At 47.3% G+C, this 26,760-nt stretch overlaps 1 protein-coding gene across 10 annotated transcripts in view; it reads right to left on the bottom strand.

The window, feature by feature from the left end:
- LOC139227740 (serine/threonine-protein kinase 38) overlaps nucleotides 1-25,004 on the bottom strand; it is a 107,859-nt gene extending 82,855 nt beyond the window's left edge. For 4 of the 10 annotated variants that reach the window (XM_070858732.1, XM_070858731.1, XM_070858726.1 and 1 more), the window contains exons 1-2: nucleotides 24,903-25,004; nucleotides 6,327-6,444 (exon numbers count right to left, since the gene is read on the bottom strand). Coding sequence is in view for 4 of the 10 variants with exons in the window: in XM_070858726.1 (XP_070714827.1) it covers nucleotides 6,327-6,329 (3 nt within the window). In the remaining 6 variants the exon portion in view is untranslated. Of the gene's footprint in view, nucleotides 1-6,322; nucleotides 6,474-16,189; nucleotides 16,330-24,902 lie in introns of all 10 variants that reach the window. The other 6 variants (XM_070858733.1, XM_070858729.1, XM_070858728.1 and 3 more) reach the window with 5 other exon arrangements.
- Between the last annotated feature and the right edge of the window lie 1,756 nt (nucleotides 25,005-26,760).

The raw sequence follows: 26,760 nt of genomic DNA, 5'->3' as shown, positions 1-26,760 counted from the left end.
TCTGGTTGCCACATTATAGGAAGGACATGATTGCACTGGAGACGGTAGAGGTGATTTACGAGGATGTGGCCGGGAGGGGAAAATTTTAGCTATGAGGACAGATTGGATAGGCTGGGTTGGTTTTCCTTGGAACAGAGGAGGCTGAGGGGAGACCTCATTGAGGTGTATAAAATTATGAAGGGCCTAGATATAGTGGATAGAAAGGGCCCATTTCCCTTAGAGGGGCCAACAACCAGGGGGCATAAATTTAAAGTAATTGGGGGAGGTAGAGGGGATGAGGGGAAATTTCATCACCCAGAGGGTGGTGGGGGTCTGGAACTCACTGCCTGAAAGGGTGGTAGAGGCAGAAACCCTCACCACATTTAAAAAGTACTTGGATGTGCACCTGAAGTGCCGTAACCTGCAGGGCTACGGACCGAGAGCTGGAAAGTGGGATGAGGCTGGATAGCCTCTTATTGGCTGGCACGGACACGATGGGCCGAAATAGATCCTTCCCTGCTGTAAACGTTTGAGATTGATATTGTAGCACTGCCTTTCTGGGCACTCCTCTCTTATACAAATCATACAGCACAAGGAGGCCATTCGACCCATCGTACCTATGCCGGCTCTTTGAAAGCTATCCAATTCGTCCCATTCCCTTCAACATTTTTCATTTTCCATTTTCAAGTCTTTTTCAAATTCCCTCGGAATCAGAGGCGAGAGTGTTACCAACTAAGCCACGGCTGACTTGCTGTCGAAACTCTGCTTTAAGTTCTATAGCTCACATTACAGTTTAGCCTGCAGAGTTCTGGTTGGGAAGGAATGGAGTCTGGCAGGGTTACAGCTTGGCTCAACTACTGCGCTCGGCATCCTCTGGTACCTTGCCCATGTCTTCCTGAATCAGCCCAGACAGTGCCAGTGGATTGCAGGTGCCATCACGTGTACAAGGGCACAGGGGCCTATCCCTGCAGCTCAAGTGTTGAAGCTGGAATGGCCCCCAAACTGAAAAGCTGTTTTAACTAACAACTTGCATTGATATAAACATAGAAATTTACAGCGCAGAAGGAAGCCATTTCGGCCGCAAGGTCCTCGGTCAGCAGCCCTGAAGGTTACATATAAACCTATGAACAATGAACAATGGCGGAAAGGCAAAGAGCACCCGGCCCAACCAGTCCACCTCACACAACTGTGACATCCCTTATACTGAAACATTCTACAATCCACCCGAACCGGAGCCATGTGATCCCCTGAGAGAGGCAAAAACGAGAATTTTGGGAGAAAAAAATCTGGAAAAATTCCTCTCCGACCCATCCAGGCGATCGAAACTAGTCCAGATCACCCTGGCCGTATTCTATTCCCTGCAGTACTTCCCATTATATCTGCTCCATCCAACAAAAGGTCATCCAGTCTAATCCCAATTACCAGCTCTGGGTCTGTAACCCTGCAGGTGACGGCACTTTAAGTGCCCATCCAACCATCTCTTAAAAGTGGTGAGGGTTTCTGCATCCACCACTCTTCCAGGCAGCAAGTTCCAGATCCCCACAATCCTCTGCGTAAAGAAGCACCCCCTCAAATCCTCTCTAAACCTTCCACCAACCACCTTAAAACTATGCCCCCTCGTAATAGCCCCCTCCATCAATGGAAATAGGCCCTTACTATCCACTATGTCCAGACCCCTCAATATTTTGTACACCTCAATGAGGTCTCCTCTCAATCTCCTCTGTTCCAATGAGAACAAACCCAGCCTGTCCAATCTGTCCTCATAGCTAAGATTCTCCATTCCAGGCAGCATCCTAGTAAATCCCCTCTGCACCCTCTCTACTACAATAACGTCCTTCCTATAATCCGGCGATCAGAACAGCACACAGTACTCCAGCTGTGGCCTAACCAAAGTATTATACAATTTAAGCATAACCTCCCTCCTCTTATATTCTATGCCTCGGCCAATAAGGGCAAGCATTCCGTATGCCTTCACCACCTTATCCACCTGGCCTGCTACTTTCAGGGATCTGTGGACAAACACTCCAAGGTCCCTTTGTTCATCTACACTATTAAGTGGCCTACCGCTTAATGTGTATACCCTTTCCTTATTAGCCCTCCCAAAGTGCATCACCTCACACTTCTCTGAATTAAATTCCATTTGCCACTGCTCTGTCCACCTGACCAGTAGATTGATATCCTCCTGCAGCCCATGACTTTCCTCTTCATTATCAACCACACATAGAAACATAGAAAATAGGTGCAGGAGTAGGCCATTCGGCCCTTTGAGCCTGCACCACCATTTGATAAGATCATGGCTTATCATTCCCTTAGTACCCCTTTCCTCCTTTCTCTCCATACCCCTTGATCCCCTTAGCCATAAGGGCCATATCTAACTCCCTCTTGAATATATCCAATGAACTGGCATCAACAACTCTCTGCGGCAGGGAATTCCACAGGTTAACAACTCTCCGAGTGAAGAAGTTTCTCCTCATCACAGTCCTAAACGGCTTACCCCTCATCCTTAGACTGTGACCCCGGTTCTGGACTTCAACATCAGGAACAATCTACCCACATCTAACCTGTCCTGTCCCGTCAGAATCTTGTATGTTTCTTATGAGATCCCCTCTCATCCTTCTAAACTCCAGTGAATAAAGGCCCAGTTGATCCAGTCTCTCCTCATATGTCAGTACGGCCATCCCGGGAATCAGTCTGGTGAACCTTCGCTGCACTCCCTCAGTAGCAAGAACGTCCTTATTCAGATTAGGAGACCAAAACTGAAAACAATATTCCAGGTGAGGCCTCACCAGGGCCCTGTACAACTGCAGTAAGACCTCCTGCTCCTATACTCAAATCCCCTAGCTATGAAGGCCAACATACCATTTGCCTTTTTTACCACCTGCTGTACCTGCATGCCAACTTTCAATGACTGATGAACCATGACACCCAGGTCTCTTTACACCTCCCCTTTTCCTAATCTGCCACCATTCAGATAATATTCTGTCTTCGCGTTTTTGCCCCCAAAGTGGATAACCTCACATTTATCCACATTATACTGCATCTGCCATGCATTTGCCCACTCACCGAACCTGTCTAAGTCACCCTGCAGCCTTAGCGTCCTCCTCACAGCTCACACCGCCACCCAGTTTAGTGTCATCTGCAAACTTGGAGATATTACACTCAATTCCTTCATCCAAATCATTGATGTATGTTATAAAGAGCTGGGGTCCCAGCACGGAGCCCTGCGGCACTCCACTAGTCACTGCCTGCCATTCTGAAAAGGACCCGTTTATCCCGACTCTCTGCTTCCTGTCTGCCAATCAGTTCTCTATCCACGTCAGTATATTACCCCTAATACCATGTGCTTTGATCTTGCACACCAATCTCTTGTTAGGGACCTTGCCAAAAGCCTTTTGAAAGTCCAAATACACCACATCCACTGGTTCTCCCTTGTCCACTCTACTAGTTACATCCTCAAAAAATTCAAGATTTGGCAAACATGATTTCCCCTTCATATATCCATGCTGACTTGGACTGATCTTGTCACTGCTTTCCAAATGCGCTGCTATTTCATCCTTAATACTTGATTCCAACATTTTCCCCACTACTGATGTCAGACTAACCCGCTTTCTCTTCCTCCCTTTTTAAAAAGTGGTGTTACATTAGCTACCCTCCAGTCCATAGGAACTGACCCAGAGCCGATACTGTTGGAAAATGATCACCAATGCATCCACTATTTCTAGGGCCACTTCCTTAAGTACTCTGGGATGCAGACCATCAGGCCCCGGGGATTTATCGGCCTTCAATCCCATCAATTTCCCTAACACAATTTCCCGCCTAATAAGGATATCCTTCAGTTCCTCCTGCTCACTAGACCCTCGGTCCCCTAGTACTTTCGGAAGGTTATTTGTGTCTTCCTTTGTGAAGGCAGAACCAAAGTATTTGTTCAATTGGTCTGCCATTTCTTTGTTCCCCATTATAAATTCACCTGAATCCGAATGCTATGTTTGTCTTCACTATTCTTTTTCTCTTCACATACTTATGGAAGCTTTTGCAGTTTTTATGTTCCCGGTAAGCTTCCTTTCGTACTCTATTTTCCCCCTCTTAATTAAACCCTTTGTCCTCCTCTGCTGAATTCTAAATTTCTCCCAGTCCTCAGGTTTGCTGCTTTTTCTGGCCAATTTATATAACTCTTCCTTGGATTTAACACTATCCTTAATTTCCCTTGTTAGCCACGGTTGAGCCACCGTCCCCATTTTATTTTTACTCCAGACAGGGATGTACAATTGCTGAAGTTCATCCATGTGACCTTTAAATATTTGCCATTGCCTATCCACCATCAACCCTTTAAGTATCATTTGCCAGTCTATTCTAGCCAATTCACGCCTCAAACCATCGAAGTTACCTTTCCTTAAGTTCAGGACCCTAGTTTCTGAATTAACTGGTCACTCTCCATCCTAATAAAGAATTCTACCATGTTATGATCACTCTTCCCCAAGGGGTCTCGCACAAGATTGTTCATTCGTCCTTTCTCATTACACATCACCCAGTCTAAGATGGCCAACTCCGACATATTGGTCTAGAAAACTATCCCCAATACACTCCAGAACATCCTCCTCCACCGCATTGCTACCAGTTTGGTTAGCCCAATCAATATGTAGATTAAAGTCACCCATGATAACTGCTGTACCTTTATTGCACACATCCCTAATTTCTTGTTTGATGCTGTCCCAACCTTACTATTACTACTGTTTGGTGGTCTGTACACAACTCCCACTTGCATTTTCTGCCCTTTGGTTTTCCGCAGCTCCATCCATACTGATTCCACATCATCCAAGCTAATGTCCTTTCTTACTATTGCATTAATTTCCTCTTTAACCAGCAATGTCGCCCCACCTCCTTTTCCTTTCTGTCTATCCTTCCTAAATGTTGAATACCCCTGGATGTTGAGTTCCCAGCCTTGGTCACCCTGGAGCCACGTCTCCGTGATGCCAATTACATTGCATCCGTTAACTGCTATCTGCACAGTTAATTCGTCCACCTTATTCCGAATACTCCTCTCATTGAGGCACAGAGCCTTCAGGCTTGTCTTTCGAACACACTTTGCCCCTTTAGAATTTTGCTGTAATGTGGCCCTTTTTGCTTTTTGCCTTAGGTTTCTCGGCCCTCCACCTCTACTTTTCTTCTATCTTTTGCTTCTGCCCCCATTCTACTTCCGTGTGTCTCCCTGCATAGGTTCCCATCCCCCTGCCATATTAGTTTAACTCTGTCAATTTTAGTGTCGTCTGCAAACTTCTTAATCACACTCCTCATATTCAAATCTAAATCGTTGATATATACCACAAAAAGCAAAGGACCCAGTACGGAGCCCTGCGGAACCCCACTGGAAACATTCTTCCAGTCACAAAAACATCCATATAGCGCCTTTAACGCAGTAAAATGACCCAAGCCACCTCACAGGAGCGCAATCAGATAAATATTGACATCGAGCCAAAGGAGATGTTAGGACAGGTGACAAAAAAGCTTGGTCAAAGAGGTTGTTTTTTAGAATCAAATTAAGGAGCATCTTAAAAGGAGAGGTAGGGAGAGGAAAATCCGGAGCTTATGGCCTAGGCAGGTGAACGCTCTGCCTCCAATGGTGGGGTGAAGGAGGCCAGAATTGGAGCAGGGCAGTGATCTCGGAGGTTTATGAGATTGGAGGAGGTTACAGACATAGGGAGGGGCAAAGCTATGGAGGGAATTGAACACAAGGATGAGATTTTTTAAATTGCGGTATTTGGGAACCAAGAGCGAATGTAGGTCAGCGAGCACAGCGGGTGATGAGTGAACGGAACGTGGAACGCGTTAGGATACAGACAGCAGAGTTTTGGATGAGCACAAGTTTATGTAGGGTGGAAGATGGGAGGCCGGCCAGGAGAGCATTGGAATAGTCAAGTCTAGAGGTACATTCTTCTTTTAAAATTACAATAAAGGTCATACAGCATTAAACACTGAGCATTCCTCGACCATGGGAGCCTTAAGAGTTTCGCACCGACTGGACTTACAGCGACAGGTGACCGAGAGACTGTGGGATGATTTTACCATTTCATGTGCTCATGCAGACATTCCCACACCAGCAAGTGTCTGTGGCACTGGATTCACCACAGGCTAGAAACCTTTCCACCACCTCAAGGAGGCTGGCATCAGTGTGATGGGGAAAGTACATCTGTAACTCGGTACAATGTTGGTGGGTCATTCACACATAACTATTGTACAATCCTGCCATTTACTGTATACAAGCCAGGGCAAGCAGATTGCACACACAGCCTACTGATTGCAAAGACAGATCCTGCAATTTTGTGAGTTAATCATATGAAAAACATACCAACCATCTACTCCTGGCTCTCTCTCTCTCCGGTGCCTTCCTCAAAGAATCTATGGAGACCCGCCATCTAGGCTCCTGTGAACAGCGGCCATTTCAGCAAGCTAGCGGAGGGCAAGAGACACCTGCGGAACCAGAGCCCAGGAGTCAGGGCCTTCAGGAGAGGAGAACTTTACTTTTTTAAATATCAAGCAAAAAAAAAGTTTTCTGGACACACATTTTGCAACATCTGTAAACGCCACAAAGCAAATGAGTAGAAGAGCATTGGGAACAATGAATATTCCTTTCACATAGCTCAGTGCAGTCAATCTGTACAACTCAAGACAGCTTGGGAAGCTGGAGAGTACCCTAAAGACGCCCACATATCACACCTAAACCCTCAGCCATCTTTCCTTCAGCTTATGGGGTAAATAGCAAGAACCACAAAGAAGCTGGAAATTTTTACTGATGTGTCATTTAGATTCATTGTGAAATCACGCTGATCACAACTACAAAACATTTTACAGCCAATGAGGTACGTTTGAAGTGTAGTCACTGTTGTACTGTAGGAAATGCCAATTTGCGCACAGCAAGCTCCCACAAACAGCAATGACACAATGACCAAATCTATCTATTTTGAGTTGTTGGTTGAAGGATAAATATTGGCCAGGACACCGGGGAGAACTCCCCTGCTCTTCTTCCAAATATTGCCGTGGGATCATTTATTTCCACCCGAGAGAGAGCAAATGGGGCTTCGGTTTTACATCTCATCTGAAAGACGGCATCTCCGACAGTGCATCGCTCCCTCAGTACTGCACTGGAGTGTCAGCATTAACTCCTGTTTAGCACAGCTTTACTCAGATATGGAACATTGTGGGCCGCCCCGACCTGTGAGAGAACACCACCGCAGGTCGAGGCGAGAAAGAGAGCTGGAGTACCGGGCCCTGGAACATTGTGGAGGAGATGCAACGAATGAGGGTATGAGGCCCAGAAGAGGCGAGGGCCCAGGGGTAGCACAGGCCAGCCCACACTGCGACATGTGTGCGCACTAGGTCCGTGCAGCAGAGCTGGTCTCCAGTCGTCCTGGTTAACCCTTGCCACTGGACCAAGACTGAGCTCTGTCAAGCCCGTGTGGTGGCTGGTGTGCAACGGTCACCCCACGTTAAAAAAAATCCACACACAGGCATCTTCCACCCTTCAACATGTAGTTCGGGACCTGGAATATTAGGTCCTTCACAGAAACATCTGTGAACTCTCGTGGAAGCAAGTCATCCTTGTTCAAGGGACTGCCTATGACGATGAGGACGACTCATAAATGTATGAAACAGTTAACTTATTAATCTGTCACAGGAGCGACTGCTACGAATGCAGCTTTGTCCGGGGGTTAAGGCAACATCTCTCGGGAGTTCATGCAATCCTGTCTGCTGTCTACACGACCTCCCAGCGCTGTGGCAGGTTGGAACCATGCTGCCTGTTGCAGGCGTGATTTTCTTTAGAACTGATTTGACAAACATCTATACAAGACTCCCAACTTACAGTGAGGGGCCCCCAGTCTCACATTGCAAGTGGAACCTACTGAAGGTAGAAGAATTGTCAAACGTTTCCAGTACTGTGGTTTAAGAATCTGAGGAGATTGCATTCATAGAAACATAGAAAATAGGTGCAGGAGTAGGCCATTCGGCCCTTCGAGCCTGCACCGCCATTCAATGAGTTCGTGGCTTAACATGCAACTTCAGTACCCCATTCCTGCTTTCTCACCATACCCCTTGATCCCCCTAGTAGTAAGGACTACATCTAACTCCCTCTTGAATATATTTAGTGAACTGGCCTCAACAACTCTCTGTGGTAGAGAATTCCACAGGTTCACCACTCTCCGGGTGAAGAAGTCCCCCCCCCCCCCCCCCCCCCCATCTCGGTCCCAAATGACCCACCCCCCATCCCTAGACTGTGACCCCTGGTTCTGGACTTCCCCAACATTAATAAGAACATAAGAATTAGGAACAGGAGTAGGCCACCTAGCCCCTCGAGCCTGCTCCGCCATTCAACAAGATCACGGCTGATCTGGCCGTGGACTCAGCTCCACTTACCCGCCCGCTCCCCATAACCCTTAATTCCCTTATTGGTTAAAAATCTATCCATCTATCTGGTGATTTGAATATATTCAATGAGCTAGCCTCAAATGCTTCCTTGGGCAGAGAATTTCACAGATTCACAACCCTCTGGGAGAAGAAATTCCTTCTCAACTCGGTTTTAAATTGGCTCCCCCGTATTTTGAGGCTGTGCCCCCTAGTTCTAGTCTCCCCGACCAGTGGAAACAACCTCTCTGCCTCTATCCTGTCTATCCCCTTCATTATTTTAAATGTTTCTATAAGATCACCCCTCATCCTTCTGAACTCCAACGAGTAAAGACCCAGTCTACTCAATCGATCATCATAAGCAACCCCCTCATCTCCGGAATCAGCCTAGTGAATCGTGTCTCTACCCCTTCCAAAGCCAATATATCCTTCCTTAAGCAAGGTGACTAAAACTGCACGCAGTACTCCAGGTGCGGCCTCACCAATATCCTGTACAGTTGCAGCAGGACCTCCCTGCTTTTATACTCCATCCCTCTCGCAATGAAGGTCAACATTCCATTCGCCTTCCTAATTACCTGCTGCACCTGCAAACTAACTTTTTGGGATTCATGCACAAGGACCCCCAGGTCCCTCTGCACCGCAACATGTTGTAATTTCTCCCCATTCAAATAATATTCCCTTTTACTGTTTTCCACCACCCCCCCCTCACCCAAGGTGAATGACCTCACATTTTCCAACATTGTATTCCATCTGCCAAACCTTAGCCCATTCGCTTAACCTATCTAAATCTCTTTGCAGCCTTTCTGTGTCCTCTACACAACCCGCTTTCCCACTAATCTTTGTGTCATCTGCAAATTTTGTTACACTACACTCTGTCCCCTCTTCCAGGTCATCTATGTATATTGTAAACAGTTGTGGTCCCAGCACCGATCCCTGTGGCACACCACTAACCACCGATTTCCAACCCGAAAAGGACCCATTTATCCCGACTCTCTGCTTTGTGTTAGCCAGCCAATTCTCGATCCATGCTAATACATTTCCTCTGACTCCGCGTACCTTTATCTTCTGCAGTAACCTTGTGTGGCACCTTATCGAATGCCTTTTGGAAATCTAAATACACCACATCCATTGGTACACCTCTATCCACCATGCTCGTTATATCCTCAAAGAATTCCAGTAAATTAGTTATACACGATTTCCCCTTCATGAATCCATGTTGTGTCTGCTTGATTGCACTATTCCTATCTAGATGTCCCGCTATTTCTTCCTTAATGATAGCTTCAAGCATTTTCCCCACTACAGATGTTAAACTAACCGGCCTATAGTTACCTGCCTTTTGTCTGCCCCCTTTTTTAAAACAGAGGCGTTACATTAGCTGCTTTCCAATCCGATGGCACCTCCCCAGAGTCCAGAGAATTTTGGTAGATTATAACGAATGCATCTGCTATAACTTCCGCCATCTCTTAATACCCTGGGATGCATTTCATCAGGACCAGGAGGCTTGTCTACCTTCAGTCCCATTAGCCTGTCCAGCACTAACCCCCCTAGTGATAGTGATTGTCTCAAGGTCCTCCCTTCCCACATTCCCGTGACCAGCAATTTTTGGCATGGTTTTTGTGTCTTCCACTGTGAAGACCGAAGCAAAATAATTGTTTAAGGTCTCAGCCATTTCCACATTTCCCATTATTAAATCCCCTTTCTCATCTTCTAAGGGACCAACATTTACTTTAGTCACTCTTCCGTTTTATATATTGGTAAAAGCTTTTACTATCTGTTTTTATGTTTTGCGCAAGTTTACTTTCGTAATCTATCTTCCCCTTCTTTATTGCTTTCTTAGTCATTCTTTGTTGTCATTTAAAATTTTCCCAATCTTCTAGTTTCCCACTAACCTTGGGCACCTTATATGCATTGGTTTTTAATTTGATATTCTCCTTTATTTCCTTGGTTATCCACGGCTGGTTATCCCTTCTCTTACCGTCCTTTTTCACTGGAATAGATTTTTGTTGAGCACTATGAAAGAGCTCCTTAAAAGTCCTCCACTGTTCCTCAATTGTGCCACTGTTTAGTCTGTGTTCCCAGTCCACTTTAGCCAACTCTGCCCTCATCCCACTGTAGTCCCCTTTGTTTAAGCATAGTACGCTCGTTTGAGACACTACTTCCTCACCCTCAATCTGTATTACAAATTCAACCATATTGTGATCACTCATTCCGTGAGGATCTTTTACTAGGAGATCGTTTATTATTCCTGTCTCATTACACAGGACCAGATCTAAGAGAGCTTGCTCCCTTGTAGGTTCTGTAACATACTGTTCTAAGAAACAATCCTGTATGCATTCTATGAATTCCTCCTCAAGGTTACCTCGTGCGATTTGATTTGACCAATCGATATGTAGGTTAAAATCCCCCATGATTACTGCCGTTCCTTTTTCACATACCTCCATTATTCCCTTGATTATTGTCCGCCCCACCGTGAAGTTATTATTTGGGTGCCTATAAACTACGCCCACCAGTGACTTTTTCCCCTTACTATCTCTAATCTCCACCTACAATGATTCACCATTTTGTTCATTAGAGCCAATATCGTCTCTCACAACTGCCCTGATATCATCCTTTATTAACAGAGCTACCCCACCTCCTTTCCCTTCTTGTCTATCTTTCCGAATTGTCAGATACCCCTGTTTAATTCCCAGTCTTGGCCACCCTGCAACCACATTTCTGTAATGGCCACAAAATCATACCCATTTGTAATGATTTGTGCCGTCAACTCATTTACTTTATTTCGAATGCTGCGTGCGTTTAGGTAGAGTGTTTTAATACTAGTTTTTAAACCATGATTTTTAGTTTTGACCCCTCCTGCAGCCCCTTTATATTCATACATATTGTCCCTCGCTATCACCTTGTGGTTTACACTTACCCCAGTGCTACTCTGCTCTGTTGCCTCCTGCCTTTTGCATTCTTTCTTGGGGTTCTGTTCATCTGAGCTCTCACCCACTAACTAGCTCAGAGCCCTCTCCTGGGTTCCCATCCCCCTGCCAAGCTAATTTAAAGCCCTCCCAACCGTACTATCAAAACCACCCGCGAGAACATTGGTCCCGTCTCTGTTGAGGTGTAACCTGTCAGACTTGTATAGGACCCACCTTCCCCAGAAGCGGTCCCAATTGCTCAGAAAACTAAAGCCCTTCCTCCTACACCAACGGGAGAGTGGAGAGCACCAGTTCCAACTGTCACAGGACGAGGGAGTGGAGAGCACCAGCTCCAACTGTCACAGGACGGGAGAGTGGAGAGCACCAGTTCCAACTGTCACAGGACAGGAGAGTGGAGAGCACCAGCTCCAACTGTCACAGGACAGGAGAGTGGAGAGCACCAGCTCCAACTGTCACAGGACAGAGAGTGGAGAGCACCAGCTCCAACTGTCACAGGACAGGAGAGTGGAGAGCACCAGCTCCAACTGTCACAGGACAGGAGAGTGGAGAGCACCAGCTCCAACTGTCACAGGACGGGAGAGTGGAGAGCACCAGCTCCAACTGTCACAGGACGGGAGAGTGGAGAGCACCAGCTCCAACTGTCACAGGACGGGAGAGTGGAGAGCACCAGCTCCAACTGTCACAGGACGGGAGAGTGGAGAGCACCAGCTCCAACTGTCACAGGACGGGAGAGTGGAGAGCACCAGCTCCAACTGTCACAGAACGGGAGTGTGCTATTGGATCACTAAAAATAAGCTCCGTTCTGTACTTTCCCAGATATCATTACCAGCTTTTATGATTGTGGCTTATTCAAGCTCCAGGGACACACTGAAATAGGAAGTGGTCTGATTTTCTCATGTAGACTGCGAATGAAAAAAGAACATAATTTCGAATCAGAGTGGTTGAGAAACAATGGCACCATTTCCAATCACACTTTCTCGCAAAAACTTTTAAAAATCATAGTAAAAGTGCCCAAGATTGGAAACACTCGGGTTTTACTGAGAGAGGACTTCAGATTTTCACATCCACTGAAATACAATCCCAGAACCAATGGTAGGAGGCGCAAAGATATTGTAGTTCTTTGATCTGTGGGCATACGGAGTGGTGCCAAACCTTCGCAGACACTACTTCTGGCTCACTGCTGCAGATACAAAGGCATTTGCTGCGCTCGCTCACAGCCCCTCCTCTCAGCCTCACCCTGTACAAGAGTCACAGCATAATACTGATGTTTAACCAGCAACTCCCAAAATCACAGGTTTCTGGTCTCCTTTTAGTAGCTTGGTTTGCAGTTTTCTCAACTCCCAACTTTGCTATTTTCACCAAACCTCATTGAGAACGCAGCTTTAAATGAGCAGGTAGTATACCCTTAACCCCACAAGGGGCAATAAAAAATAAACATAAGAACATAAGAAATAGGAGTCGCCGGCCATTTGGCCCCTCGAGCCTGCTCTGCCATTCAATAAGATCATGGCTGATCTGATCATGGATTCAGCTCCACTTCCCTGCCCGCTCCCCATAACCCTTTACTCCCTCATTGCTCAAAAATCTGTCTATCTCCGCCTTAAATATATTCAATGACCCAGCCTCCACAGCTCTCTGGGGCAGAGAAATCCAGATTTACAACCTTCTGAGAATAAATTCCTCCTCATCTCAGTTTTAAATAGGCGGCCCCTTATTCTGAGACCATGTCCCCTAGTTTTAGTTTCCCCCATGAGTGGAAATATCCTCTCTGCATCCACCTTGTCGAGTCCCCTCATTATCTTGTATGTTTCAATAAGATCACCTCTCATTCTTCTAAACTCCAATGTGTATAGGCCCAACCTACTCAACCTTCCTTCACAAGTCAAACCCTTCATCTCCAGAATCAACCTAGTGAACCTTCTCTGATCAGCCTCCAATGCAAGTATACCCCACCTGTGACAGAGACTGTGGTTCTCGTATTGGACTGTACAGCCACCCAAGAACTCATGTTAAGAGTGGAAGCAAGTCTTCCTCGATTCCGAGGGACTGCCTATGATGATGATGATGGTGAGGACGACTCCTTAAATACGGAGACGAAAACAGTACACATTACTCTAGGTGTGGCCTCACCAATACCCTGTACAGTTGTAGCAGGACCTCTGCTTTTATACTATATCCCCCTGGCAATAAAGGCCAACATTCCATTTGCCTTCCTGATTACTTGCTGTACCTGCATTCGAACTTTGTGTTTCATGCACAAATACCCCCAAATACCACCCCCACCCCCCACCCCCACCAGTACGGCAGCATTTTGTAATTTTTCTCTATTTAAATAATAATTTGCTTTTTTATTTTTTCTGCCAAAGTGGATAACCTCACACTTTCCCACATTACACTCCATCTGCCAAATGTTTGCCCACTCGCTTAGCCTATCTATATCCCTTTGCAGATTTTTTGCACCCACCTCACAATTTGCTTTTTCACCCATCTTTGTATCATCAGCAAACGTGGCCACATTACACTCGGTTCCTTCATCCAAGTCATTAATACAGATTGTAAATAGTTGAGGACCCAGCACCGATCCCTGCGGCACCCCACTAGTTACAGTTTGCCAACCGGAAAATGACCCATTTATCCCGACTCTCTGTTTTCTGTTCGTTAGCCAATCCTCTCACCATGCTAATATATTACCCCCAACCCCGTGAGCTTTTATCTTGTGCAGTAACCTTTTATGTGGCACCTTATCAAATGCCTTCTGGAAATCCAAATACACCACATCCACTGGTTCCTCCTTATCCACCCTGCTTGCTACATCCTCAAAGAACTCCAGCACATGACTTCCCTTTCATAAAACCATGCTGACTTTGCCTGACTCAATCATGCTTTTCCAAATGTCCTGCTACCGCTTCCTTTTTAATAGACTCCAGCATTTTCACAACGACAGATGTCAGGCTAACTGGTCTATAGGTATTACCTTAGCTATCTGCCAGTCCACTGGCCCCCCCCCGCCCCCCCACCCCGCCGAAGCTCCCGGTTAGATTTCAAATAAAATGGTAAGCATTCATTTTCAGCAGGATCTGAGAGAAGAGGCCTGCACTTTCACACAGAAACTTGCAGTTTACACCATCCGCCCAACTGTGGTCTCGGAATAAAAAACTGGGGGCAGTAAAAGTGACCATGAAGCTGTCCATTGTTGGGAAAACCCAACCGGTTCACTAATGCCCTTTCGGGATGGAAACCTGCCGCCCTGGCCCATGTGTGACTCCAGCCCTCTGACATAGCCCAGCGAAGCCAAAACGCAGTGGTTCAAGAAATATAAAAACAGATGGTAAGAGCTTCTACAGGTATATAAAAAAAGAGTAGCTAAAGTAAACATTTTGAACAAATATTTTGTATCGGTCTTCACAGTAGAAGACACGAAAAAAAATCTCAATAATTGATAAGGGGCTATAGGTCGGGAGAAACTTAATCACTATCACGAAGGCAAACTAATGGGACTAAAGGTGTACAAGTCCCCTGGACCTGCTCGTGGTGGGTAGCATGCTGCGGAATGGGTCTTAAAAGAAGTGGCTGCAGAAATTAGTGGATGCATTGTTGCGTGGTGAAGATAACGTCCGTTGGACCCCTTAGTGGACAGAATCCGTCTTGTGACTCTGGGAGGAGCTCCTCAGTCACAGGGAGTAGATGATTGAGGAGAATTCTAGCGATGACTTTCCCACTGGCCGACAGCAGGGAGATTCCTCTATAGTTACCGCAGTCAGAGTTGTCCCCTTTTTTTGAAGATAGTCACGATTACGGCGTCCCCGAGATCTCCCGGCACGCTTTCCTCTTTCCAGATAAGAGAAATGAGGTCATGTATTCGTACCAATAGTGTTTCGGCGGGAATTCCATCCGCTCCTGTAGCCTTGTTATTCTTCAGCTGACGGATGGCCTTTTCTATCTCGTGCCGGGCTGGGGTTGTACTGAGATGGTGGCGGGTAGCAGGCTGTGGGATGGAGTCGAGGACACTCACGTCGATGACAGAGTCTCAGTTAAGGAGCTCTTCGAAATGCTCCTTCCAGCAGCCTCGCTGTCCTGGATGAGTACCTCACCATTCTTGGCCAGCAGTAGGGTAGGGCCTTGGGTGCTTGGGCCATATGTGGTCTTGACTGCGCTGGAGAATCCACGCACGTCGTAGTTGTTGGCTAGCTGCTGGATCCCCTGGACTTTCTCCAACCATTTGTTTTTTAGGTCGCGGGTATTTTGTTGGACCTCCGCCTTCTGTAGAGCTGCTTTCTTGCTCTCGTGTTTTAAATTTGGTCTACAGGGCGGTAGTGATACCCACCCTCCTATATGGCTCAAAGACGTGGACTATATACAGCAGACACCTCAAAATACTGGAGAAGTACCACCAGTGCTGCCTCCGCAAGATCCTGCAAATCCATTAGCAGGGTAGACGCACCAATGTCAGCATTCTCGCTCAGGCCAACATCCCCAGCATCGAAGAACTGACCACGCTCAATCAGCTCCGTTAGGCGGGCTGCATTGTCCACATGACTTGAGACTCCCTGAGCAAGTGCTCCATGCGGAGCTTCAGCACGGCACACAAGCCCCAGGTGGGCAGAGGAAACGCTTCAAGAACACCCTCAAAGCCTCCCTGATAAAGTGCAACATCCCCACCGACACGGGAGTCCCTGGCCAAACACCATCCTAAGTGGAGGAAGTGCATCCGGGAGGGCGCTGAGCACCTCAAGTCTCATCGCTGAGAGCATGCAGAAATCAAGCGCAGACAGCGGAAGGAACGTGCGGCAAACCAGACTCCTCACCCACCCTTTCCTTCAACCATTGTCTAGCCTACCTGTGACAGAGACTGTAGGTCCCGCATTGAACTCCTCAGTAACCTGAGAACTCACTTTTAGACTGGAAGCAAGTCTTCCCCGACTCCGAGGAACTGCCTATGTTGATGATGATGATGATGATGGATGCAATCTATCAAAATTCCCTGGATTCTGGGGAGATCCCAGCAGATTGGAAAACCACAAATGTAACGCCCCTATATAAGAAAGAAGGCAGACAGAAAGCAGGAAACTATAGACCAGTTAGCCGAACATCTGTCAATGGGAAAATGCTGGAGTCCATTATTAAGGAAGTGGTAGCAGGACATTTAGAAAATCATAATACAGTCAGCATGGTTTTATGAAAGGGAAATCATGTTTGACAAATGTGCTGGAGTTCTTTGAGGATGTAACGAGCAGAGTGGATATGGGGGAAACCAGTGGATGTAGTGTATTTGGATTTCCAGAAGGTATTCGATAAGGTTACTGCACAAGATAAGAGCTCACAGGGTTGGGGGCAATATATTAGCATGGATAGAGGATTGGCTAACCAACAGAAAATAGAGAGTCGGGATAAATGGGTCATTTTCCGGTTGGCAAACAGTAACTAGTGGGGTGCCACAGGGATCAGTGCTGGGGCCTCAACTATTTACAATCTATATTAATGACTTGGATGAAGGGACAGATTGTAATGTAGCCAAATTTGCTGATGATACAAAGATAGGTGGGAAAGCAAGTTGTGAGGACACAAAGAATCTGCAAAGTGATATAGATAGACTAAGTGAGTGGGCAAAAATTTGGCAGATGGAGTATAATGTGGGAAAATAAAAAGGCAAATTATTTAAATGGGAGAGATTACAAAATGCTGAGGTACAAAGGGATCTGGGGATCTTTGTACATGAAGCACAAAAGTTAGCATGCAGGTACAAGTAATCAGGAAGGCAAATGGAATGTTGTCCTTTATTGCAAGGGGGATAGAGTATAAAAGTAGGGAAGTCCTACTACAGACCACACCTGGAGTACTGTGTACAGTTTTAGTCTCCTTATTTAAGGAGAGATATACTTATATTGGAGGCAGTTCAGAGAAGATTCACGAGGTTGATTCCAGAGATGAAGGGGTTGTTTTATGAGATCACGCTGCTCCCGGGCTGCCGAGCCTTCGCTCCTTTTAGGGTCCCTGATTGGAACGTGGGCAGGTACAGCAGGAGCAGCGAGGTCAGGGCGAAGGAGCGGCGAGAGATTGTAGAGCGACATGATCGGGGCCCAGGAGAGGCGCGAGTTCGGGGCTCAACAGACGCGGGGCAGCACAGGCCAGCCCACACTGCGATGTGTGCGCGCACTAGGTCCGTGCAGCAGAGCTGGTCTCCAGTCGTCCTGGTTAACCCTTGCCACTGGACCAAGACCTCGCTCTGTCAAGCCCGTTTGGTGGCTGGGGTGCAACGGCCACCACGTTAAAAAAAATCCATGCACAGGCATCTTCCACCCTTCAACATGTAGTTCAGGATCTGGAATATTAGGTCCTTCATTGAAACACCTGTGAACTCATCCCTTTTTGGCGTGGAAGCAAGTAATCCTCGATACGAGGGACTGCCTAAGCAAGTCTTATGAAGAACGATTGGGACTATACTCATTGGAGTTTAGAAGTGTGAGAGGTGATCTTATTGAAACGTACAAGTTTCTGAGGGGGCTTGACAGGGTAGATGCAGAGTGGGTGTTTCCACTCTAGGGGAATCTAGAACTAGGGGGCATAGTTTCAGAATAAGGGGCCGCCCATTTAAAACGGAAATGAGGAGGAATTTCTTCTCTGAGGGTTGTGAATCTTTGGAATTCACTGCCCCAGAGAGCTGTGGAGGCTGGGTCTTTGAATATATTTAAGGTGGAGATAGACAGATTTTTGATGAGAGTGAAGGGTTATGGGAAGCAGGCAGGGAAGTGGAGCTGAGGCCAAGATCAAATCAGCCATGACCTTATTGAATGGCGGAACAGGCTCGAGGGGCCAAGTGGCTGACTCCTGCTCCTAATTTCTTATGTTCTTATGTAAGGCGGCGGCCAAGCATCCCCTTCTCAGGGTAACTTGGAGTGAGCAATAAATGACAACCTTGCCAATGACACCCACATCCCGAGAATGAATGAGAGAATGGGTCAATTTTCTCCCGAGCTCTATCATAGACAACGGATAGGAGCATTCACAGAACTCGTTTCAAAATGGACCGCATTTTTCTCTCATTACCCACATACTGTCCTTTAGGAGTAAAATTAGGCCATGATGTCCCCAAGGTGGTTTGTCTCATGCAGAATCTTTGCAACTGGTGAAAACAAGCCCTTGACCGGCAATAGTCCAATAAGTTGGGCGTTTCGTTCAATCTTTTTTCTCCCCACCTTTCTGAAAGCCCCAATTCTCAGTGGGGTAAATTCCATCAGTGCCAACCACCCTGCATCCAGGGGTTCTTCAGTTGCAAGCATGGGCAGTGAATTGCAAAGGGCTATTTGATTAGAAGGGGCATCACAGCCAAGCAAGATTCTGTCCTTGCCCGACATCCACACACACAGTTTCCAGTAGGAATCTTAGAATGGTTACAATCACAGAAGGCAGCCATTCGGCCCATCGAGCCCGTGCTGACTCTCAGCTAGTCCCACTCCCCCGCCCTTTTCCCGTAGCCCTGAATTTTTTTTCCCCCCCCTTCAGATTTTTATCCAATTCCCTTTTGAAAGCCACGACTGAGTCTGCCTCCACCACCCTTTCAGGCAGCGCATTCCAGATCCTAACCACTCGCTGTGTAAAAATGTTTTTCGTCACCTTTGGTTCTTTTGCCAATCACCTTAAATCTGTGTCCTCTGGTTCGTGACCCTTCTGCCAATGGGAACAGTCTCTCTCTCTCCATCTACTCTATCCAGACCCACACGATTTTGAACACCTCGATCAAATCTCCTCTCAATCTTTCCTGCTCCAAGAACAACCCCAGCTTCTCCAGTCTGTCCACGTAACTGTAGTCCCTTATCTCAGGAACCATTCTCGTAAATCGTTTCTGCACCTTCTCCAAGGCCTTCACATCCTTCCTAAAGTGTGGTACCAAAAACTGGACACAGTACTCCAGTTGGGGCCGAACCAGTGGTTTATACAGGTTCATCATAACTGCCACACTTTTGTAGTCTTGTATCTCTATTTATGAAACCCAGATTCCTGTAAGCCTTTTTAAACTGATTTCTCAACCTTCCCTGCCACCTTCAACGATTTATGCACATATACCCCCAGGTCTCTCTCTGTTCATGCACCCCCTTTAGGATTGTACCCTTTAGTTTATATGTCCTCTCCTCATTCTTTCCACCAAAATGCAAAATGTATCACTTCACACTTTTCTGCGTTAAATTTCATCTGCCCCGTGCCCGCCCCCGCCCATCCCACCAGCCTTACTATATCTTCCTGAAGTTTATCACTATCCTCCTCACTGTACTTCAGAGTTTTGTGTCACCTGCAAATTTTGAAATTGAGCTCCATGTCCAAGTCATTAGTATATATCAAGAAAAGCAGTGGTCGACCTCCTCCAGTCTGAAAAAGAACCACTCACCAGTATTCTCGCCACACTGCCACTGGCCCTTTTATTCCACGGGCTTCAACTTTGCTGACAAGCCTATTGTGTGGCACTTTATCAAATGCCTTTTGGAAATCCATGTACACCACATCAATTCATTGTCCTCATCAACCCTCATCAATGGGGAAGCCATTTAGGACCGAGATGAGGAGGAATTTCTTCACCCAGAGAGTGGTGAACCTGTGGAATTCTCTACCACAGAAAGTTGTTGAGGCCAATTCACTAAATATATTCAAAAAGGAGTTAGATGAAGTCCTTACTACTCGGGGAATCAAGGGGTATGGTGAGAAAGCAGGAATGGGGTACTGAAGTTGAATGTTCAGCCATGAACTCATTGAATGGCGGTGCAGGCTAGAAGGGCCGAATGGCCTACTCCTGCACCTATTTTCTATGTTTCTATGTTTACCTCATCAAAAAACTCAATCAAGTTGGTTAAACACGATTTGCCTTTAACAAGCTTACCTGCTGGCTTTCCTTAATTAATCCAGACCGAGTCAAGTGATTGTTCATTTTGTCCCTGATTACGGTTTCTAAAAACTTCTCCACTCCCGAGGTTAAACTGACTGGCCTGTAGTTGCTGGGTTTATCCTTGCACCCTTTTTTGAACAAGGGTGTAACATTTGCAATTCTCCAGTGGCTCTACCCCCACATCTAAGGAGGATTGGAATATTATGTCCAATACCTCCATGATTTCCTCCCTTAGCATCCTAGGATGCATGCCATCTGCTCCTGGTGATTTATCTACTTTAAGTAGAGTCACTGGACAGTGGTCAGGAGCAGGAACACTGGCTGAATTAATTCTCAGAGCCTAGGGTCAAAAGACCGATCATCTTACACAGCACAGAGCGGGAATCAAGCTATACAGTGGGGAGACCAGCAATCGAATTTCAATCATTGAGGCTTCTGCTGCAGAGGTCTGGCGAGTGACCTTCACTATTCACAGCACGAGAATTCAACGGCAGATTCAGCAGCACGAGTACAAATACAAAACAACTTGTATTTATATAGTGTTTTTAACATAGTGAAACGTCCCATAGTGCTTCACTCAGACAAAATTCAACACCCAGCCACACAAGGTGCTATTTGGACAGATGACCAAAAGCTTGTTCAAAGAGGTAGGTTTTAAGGAGCGTCTTTAAAAAAAAAAGGAGGCGGAGAGGTTTTGAAGGAATTTAAGAGCTTGGGACTCCCAAAAGAACAGGACAGTTCCTGAAAAACCTTATTCGGATGGTAGACAGCATCCAATGGCAACAATGCGGGGAGGGGGAGGGAGGAATGGAAGAGCAATAGTGGTCGGGGATTCAATAGTCAGGGGAACAGACAGGCGTTTCTGCGGCCGCAGACGTGACTCCGGGATGGTTTGTGCATCCCTGGTGCCAGGCTCAAGCAGCTGAAAGACATTTGGTTGGTGTGGGGGTGTGGGGAAGGAGGAGAAGACAGTGAACAGCCAGAGGTTGTCGTTCATATCGGTACCAATGGGTAGGAAGAGGGATGAGGTCCTGCAGGCAGAGTTTCGGGAGCTGGCGAGAGATTAAAAAGGACCTCAAGGGTAGTAATCTCCAGGTTACTGCCGGTGCCACGTGCTAGTGAGTACAGAAATAGGAGAATAGAAGGAATGAATGTGCAGGCGAGAGGGCTTTAGATTCCTGAGGCATTGGGACTGTTTCTGGGGGAGGTGGGACCTGTACAAACCGGACGGGTTGCACCTCAACAGAGCTGGGACCAGTATCCTCACGGGAGGGTTTGCTAGTGCAGCTGGGGAGGGTTTAAACTAGCCTGGCAAGGGGATGGGAACTGGAGAATAGATCAGTGGGGAAAGGAGCAAAGCTGGAATTGGGCAGCAGAAAAGTAGAACATGAATTTGGAATACAGAGGAAACAGGGGCTAGAAAATAAACAAGGGAGTTTGGCACCACTAAATGGCACATACTTCAATGCAAGGAGTCGAGGGGATAAGGCAGATGAGCTGAGAGCACAGATAGACATTTGCAAGTAAGATATTATAGCTATTACTCATCATCATCATAGGTAGTCCCTCAAAACGAGGATGACTTGCTTCCACGCCAAAAAGGGATTAGTTCACAGATGTTTCAATGATATTCCAGGTCCCGAACTACATCTTGAAGGGTGGAAGATGCTTGTGCGTGGATTTTTTTTTATAAACGTGGGGTGGCCATTGCACCCCAGCCATCACACAGGCTCGACAGAGCGAGGTCTTGGTCCAGTGGCAAGGATTAACCGAGACAACTGGAGACCTACTCTGCTGCACGGACCTAGTGCGCACACATATCGCAGTGTGGACTGGCCCCTCGCTTTTTCTGGGCCCTGAACTCTTGCCTCTCCTGGGCTCCGACCTCGCCACTCCTGCCCGCACTACAAACACGGCTGAAAGCAGGGCATGTACGGCAGCTCAACATTCTGGTTACAGGGTTTTCAGATGGGATAGAGAGGGGGATAAAAAAGGAGTGGGGGGGGGGGGGGTGTCACAGTATTGATTAAATAAACTATTACAGCTGTGAGAAGGGATGATATGTTAGAGGGGTCATCAAACAGGGCCATATGGGTTGAATTGAAGAACAAAAAAAGGGCAATCACATTACTGGGAGTGTACTATGGACCCCCAAACAATCAGAGGGAGATTGAAGAGCAATTATGTGGGCACATTGCTGAGAAGTGCAAAAACTATAGAGCTGTAATAGTGGGGGATTTTAACTACCCTAATATTAACTGGGAAAAAAGTCATGTGAATGGTACAGAGGATGAGGAATTCCTGAAATGCATTCAGGAGAACTTCTTTAGCCAGTATGTAACAAGCCCAACAAGGGAGGGGGCGGTTCTGGACTTGGTTTTGGGGAATGAAGAGGGGCAGGTGGAAGGGGTTTCAGTGGGAGAGCATTTTAGTGTTAGTGATCATAATTCAGTAAGATTTAGGGTAGTTATGGAAAAGGACAAAGGTGGACCATAAAAAAAAGAGTTCTCCATTGGGGTAAAGCCAATTTTGCTGAGCTGAGATGGGATTTGGCCAAAGTGGACAGGAAACAGCTACCTGATGGTAAATCAGTGTCAGAGCAGTGGGAGGCATTCAAAGAGGAGATCCGAGGGTTCAGAGCAAGTGTGTTCCCTTAAAGAAAACAGGTGGGGCTAACAAATCTAGAGCCCCCTAGATGGAAGAACAAGAAAAAAAGGGAATCTTATGACAGATACCAAGAACTCAATACTGCAGAATCTCCAGTATAAGAAATGCAGGGGTGCAATTAAAAAAAGCTAGCAGCAAAGCAAACAGAGAGCATGAAAGAATGGTGGCAAGTAAAATCAGGGAAAACCCAAAGATGTTTTATAAATACATTAAGAGCAAGAGGATAACTAGAGAACGAGTGGGGTCTATTAGAGACCATAAAGGAAATGTGTGTGTGGAGGCAGAAGACGTGGGTACGATTCTTAATGAATACTTTGCATCTGTTTTCACAAAACAGAGGGACGATGCAGACTTTGCAATGAGGGAGGAGGAGTGTAAAATATTGGATGAGATAAAACATAGAGAGAGAGGAAGCTTAGCAGCTTTGAAGGTAGATAAGTGCTCAGGCCCAGATTAAATGTATCCCAGGCTGTTAAGAGAAGCAAAGGAGGAAATAGCAGAGGCACCAACCATCATTTTCCAGTCCTCTATGGCCACAGGTGTAGTGCCAGAGGACTGCTAATGTTGTACCTTTGTTTAAAACAAGAGAAAGGGATAGACCGAGTAATTACAGACCAGTCAGCCTAACCTCGGTGGTGGGAAAATTATTGGAAAAAATCCTGAGGGACAGAATAAATCTTCATTTGGAAAGACACGGATTAATCAAGGACAGTCAGCATGGATTTGTAACGGGAATGTCATGTCTGACTAACGAGTGAATTTTTTGAGGTGGTAACACGGAGGGTCGATGAGGGCAGTGCTTTTGATGTAGTGTATATGGATTTTAGCAAGGCTTTTGATTAGATCCCACATGGCAGACTGGTTACAAAAGTAAAAGCCCATGGGGATCCAGGGCAAAGTGGCAAGTTGGATCCAAAATTGGCTCAGAGGCAGGAAGCAAAGGCTAATGGTTGAGGGGTGTTTTTGTGACTGGAAGGCTGTATCCAGTGGGTGTCGCAGGGCTCAGTACTGGGTCCCTTGCTTTTTGTGGTACCTGTATATATGACTTGGACTTGAATATAGGGGGTATGATTAAGAAGTTTGCAGATGACAGTAAAATAGGCTGTGTAGTTGATAATGAAGAAGAAAGCTGTAGACTGCAGGAAGATATCAATGAACTAGTCAGGTGGGCAGAACAGTGGCAAATGGAATTCAATCTGGATAAGTGTGAGGTAATGCATTTGGGGAGGTCTAACAAGGTAAGGAAATACACATTAAGTGGTAGGATACTGAGAAGTGTAGAGGAACAAAGGGAACAACCGGGGCATAGATTTAAAGTAATTGGGGGGAGGTTTAGAGGGGAGTTGAGGGGAAATGTCTTCACTCAGAGGGTGGTGGGGGTCTGGAACTCACTGCCTGAAAGGGGGGGGGGGGGTAGAGGCAGAAACCCTCACCACATTTAAAAAGTACTTGGATGTGCACCTGAAGTGTTGTAACCTGCAGGGCTACGGACCGAGAGCTGGACAGTGGGATTAGGCTGGGTGGCTCTCGGCCGGCGCAGACACGATGGGCCGAACGGCCTCGCTCCATGCTGTATGATTCTATGAATACCCATCGTACACAAGGAGTTGAATCACAAGCAGACAGCTGGCATGTCCTCACCCAACAACTCTCAATACTGTGTCTACCTCACACACACACCGGGGGCCGGGCCATCCCCAGGGACACACACACCGGGCCCCGGGCCATCCCCGGGGACACTTTGCCCAATCGGTGCCTTAGGGCCTTAAAGGGACAGGCCCCTCACAGCGGCCACTGACCCACTTCCCGCACCTCCTCCGCCCGGGTATGGGCAGCGGGCCTTCGGACTGCAGGCCTCAGGGCCCTCCGCCTGGACCCCGGCCCGCCGTTCTCACCGTAACCCGACCCGGGCCTCCTTCCCCCGCCCGCGGGCTGTGTGTGCGGGGCTGGGGCCCGGATCCACCTCCAGGCCACGCCTGGCCTGGTCTAGTCTGGACCTGGGGACCTGGGGGCCTGGGCCTGGGCCTGGGCCTGGGCCCCGGCCCGCCAGTCGCTGCATCCCTTACCGGCAGTGCGAGGCTAGGCTCAGCCCGGACAGTCCGCGTCCTGCTCCTGCTCCTGCTCCTGACCCCGGCCCGCCGCTCTCACCGTTACCCGGGCCCCCGCGCCCCCCTGCGGCCAGCGTCAGCACAGCCGATAATAAGCATGGCGCCCATAGCAACCACACAGCCCATAATAAGCAGCAGTGAAATGTGAGCCCTGTGAACCCTGAGCCAAGCCAACTTCCCACAATAACCCAACAGTCTCATACACAAGGACATAAGTAGAGCAGGAGTCATTCAATGTGATCATGACTGACCTTTCACCTCAACTCCGCCTGCCGGCACTAACCCATATCCCTTGATTCCTTTAATATTCAAAAATCTATCGATCTCTCTCATGAATACACTCAAAGACTGAGCCCCCACAGCCCTCTAGGGCAGAGAATTCTAAAGATTCACCACCCTCTGAGTGAAGATGTTGCTCCTCATCTCAGTCCTAAATGGCCGCCCCCTGATTCTGAGACTGTGACCCCTGGTTCTAGACTCCCCAGCCCGGGGGAAACATCCTCCCTGCATCTACCCTGTCAAACCCTGTCTACTCAATCTCTCCTCATAGGACAATCCCCCATCCCAGGAACCAGTCTGGTGAACCTTCGTTGCACTCCCTCTATGGCAAGTATATCCTTCCTTAGGTAAGGAGATCAAAACTGTACACAATACTCCAGGTGTGGTCTCACCAGGGCCCTATATAATTGTAGTAAAACCTCTACTCTTATACTCAAATCCTGCTGTAATAAAGGCCAACATACCATTTGCTTTCTTCATTGCTTGCTGTACCTGCAGGTTAACTTTCAGTGATTGGTGTACAAGGACACCCAGGTCCCTCTGAACACCAACATTTCCCAATCTCTCTCCATTTAAAAAATACTCTGTCTCTATCCCCTTGAAGCTTCTTTGCATTCTCCTCATAACTTACATTCCCACCTAGCTTTGTATCATCAGCAAACATGGATATATCACATTTGGTCCCCTCATCCAAATCATTGATATAGATTGTGAATAGCTGAGGCCCCAGCACTGATCCTTGTGGCTAGTTACAGCCTGCCAACCCGAAAATGACCTGTTTATTCCATTTGTTTTCTGTCCGTAATCAATCCTCAATCCATATTGCCCCCAATCCTATGAGCCCTAATTTTGTTCAATAACCTCTTGTGTGCCACCTTATCAAATGCCTTCTTAAAATCTAAATACACCACATCCACTGGTCCTCCCATATCTTTTCCCTTAGGCGGTCCCTCGGATCGAGTATGACTTGCTTCCACGCCAAAGAGGGATGAGTTCAATGAGTTCGCAGGTGTTTCAGTGAAGGACCTAATATTCCAGATCCCGAACTACATCCTGAAGGGTGGAAGATGCCTGTGCGTGGAATTTTTTTAACGTGGGGTGGCCGTTGCACACCAGCCAACACACGGACTTGACAGAGCTAGGTCTTGGTCCAGTGGCAAGGATTATCCAAGACGACTGGAGACCTGCTCTGCTGCACGGACCCAGTGCGCACACATATCGCAGTGTGGGCTGGCCCGTGCTGCCCCAGGGCCCTCGCCTCTCCTGGGCCCCGATCACATCACTCTATAATCTCTCGTCGCTCCTTCGCCCCGACCTCGCCGCTCCTGCTGTACCTGCCCACTCTCCAATCAGCGACCTGGATTATGGTGACGTCCAATCCAGTTACCCTCCTCCAAGACATCGTTCTCCTGCAGCAGTTTGCGTTGTTCCCGGGCCACCGCCCGCCGCTCCATTTATGGCTCCGACCTGTCGCAAATGTTCCCTCGCAGGTCGGGGCCACCACGCAGCCCATATCTATTCTACTAGTTACAACCTC

This window comes from Pristiophorus japonicus, chromosome 17 (genome assembly GCF_044704955.1).
Source record: "Pristiophorus japonicus isolate sPriJap1 chromosome 17, sPriJap1.hap1, whole genome shotgun sequence".
Lineage (NCBI taxonomy): Eukaryota > Metazoa > Chordata > Chondrichthyes > Pristiophoridae > Pristiophorus > Pristiophorus japonicus.
The sequence above is the reverse complement of the archived record's forward strand: the minus strand, read 5'-3'. Positions and strand labels throughout refer to the sequence as shown.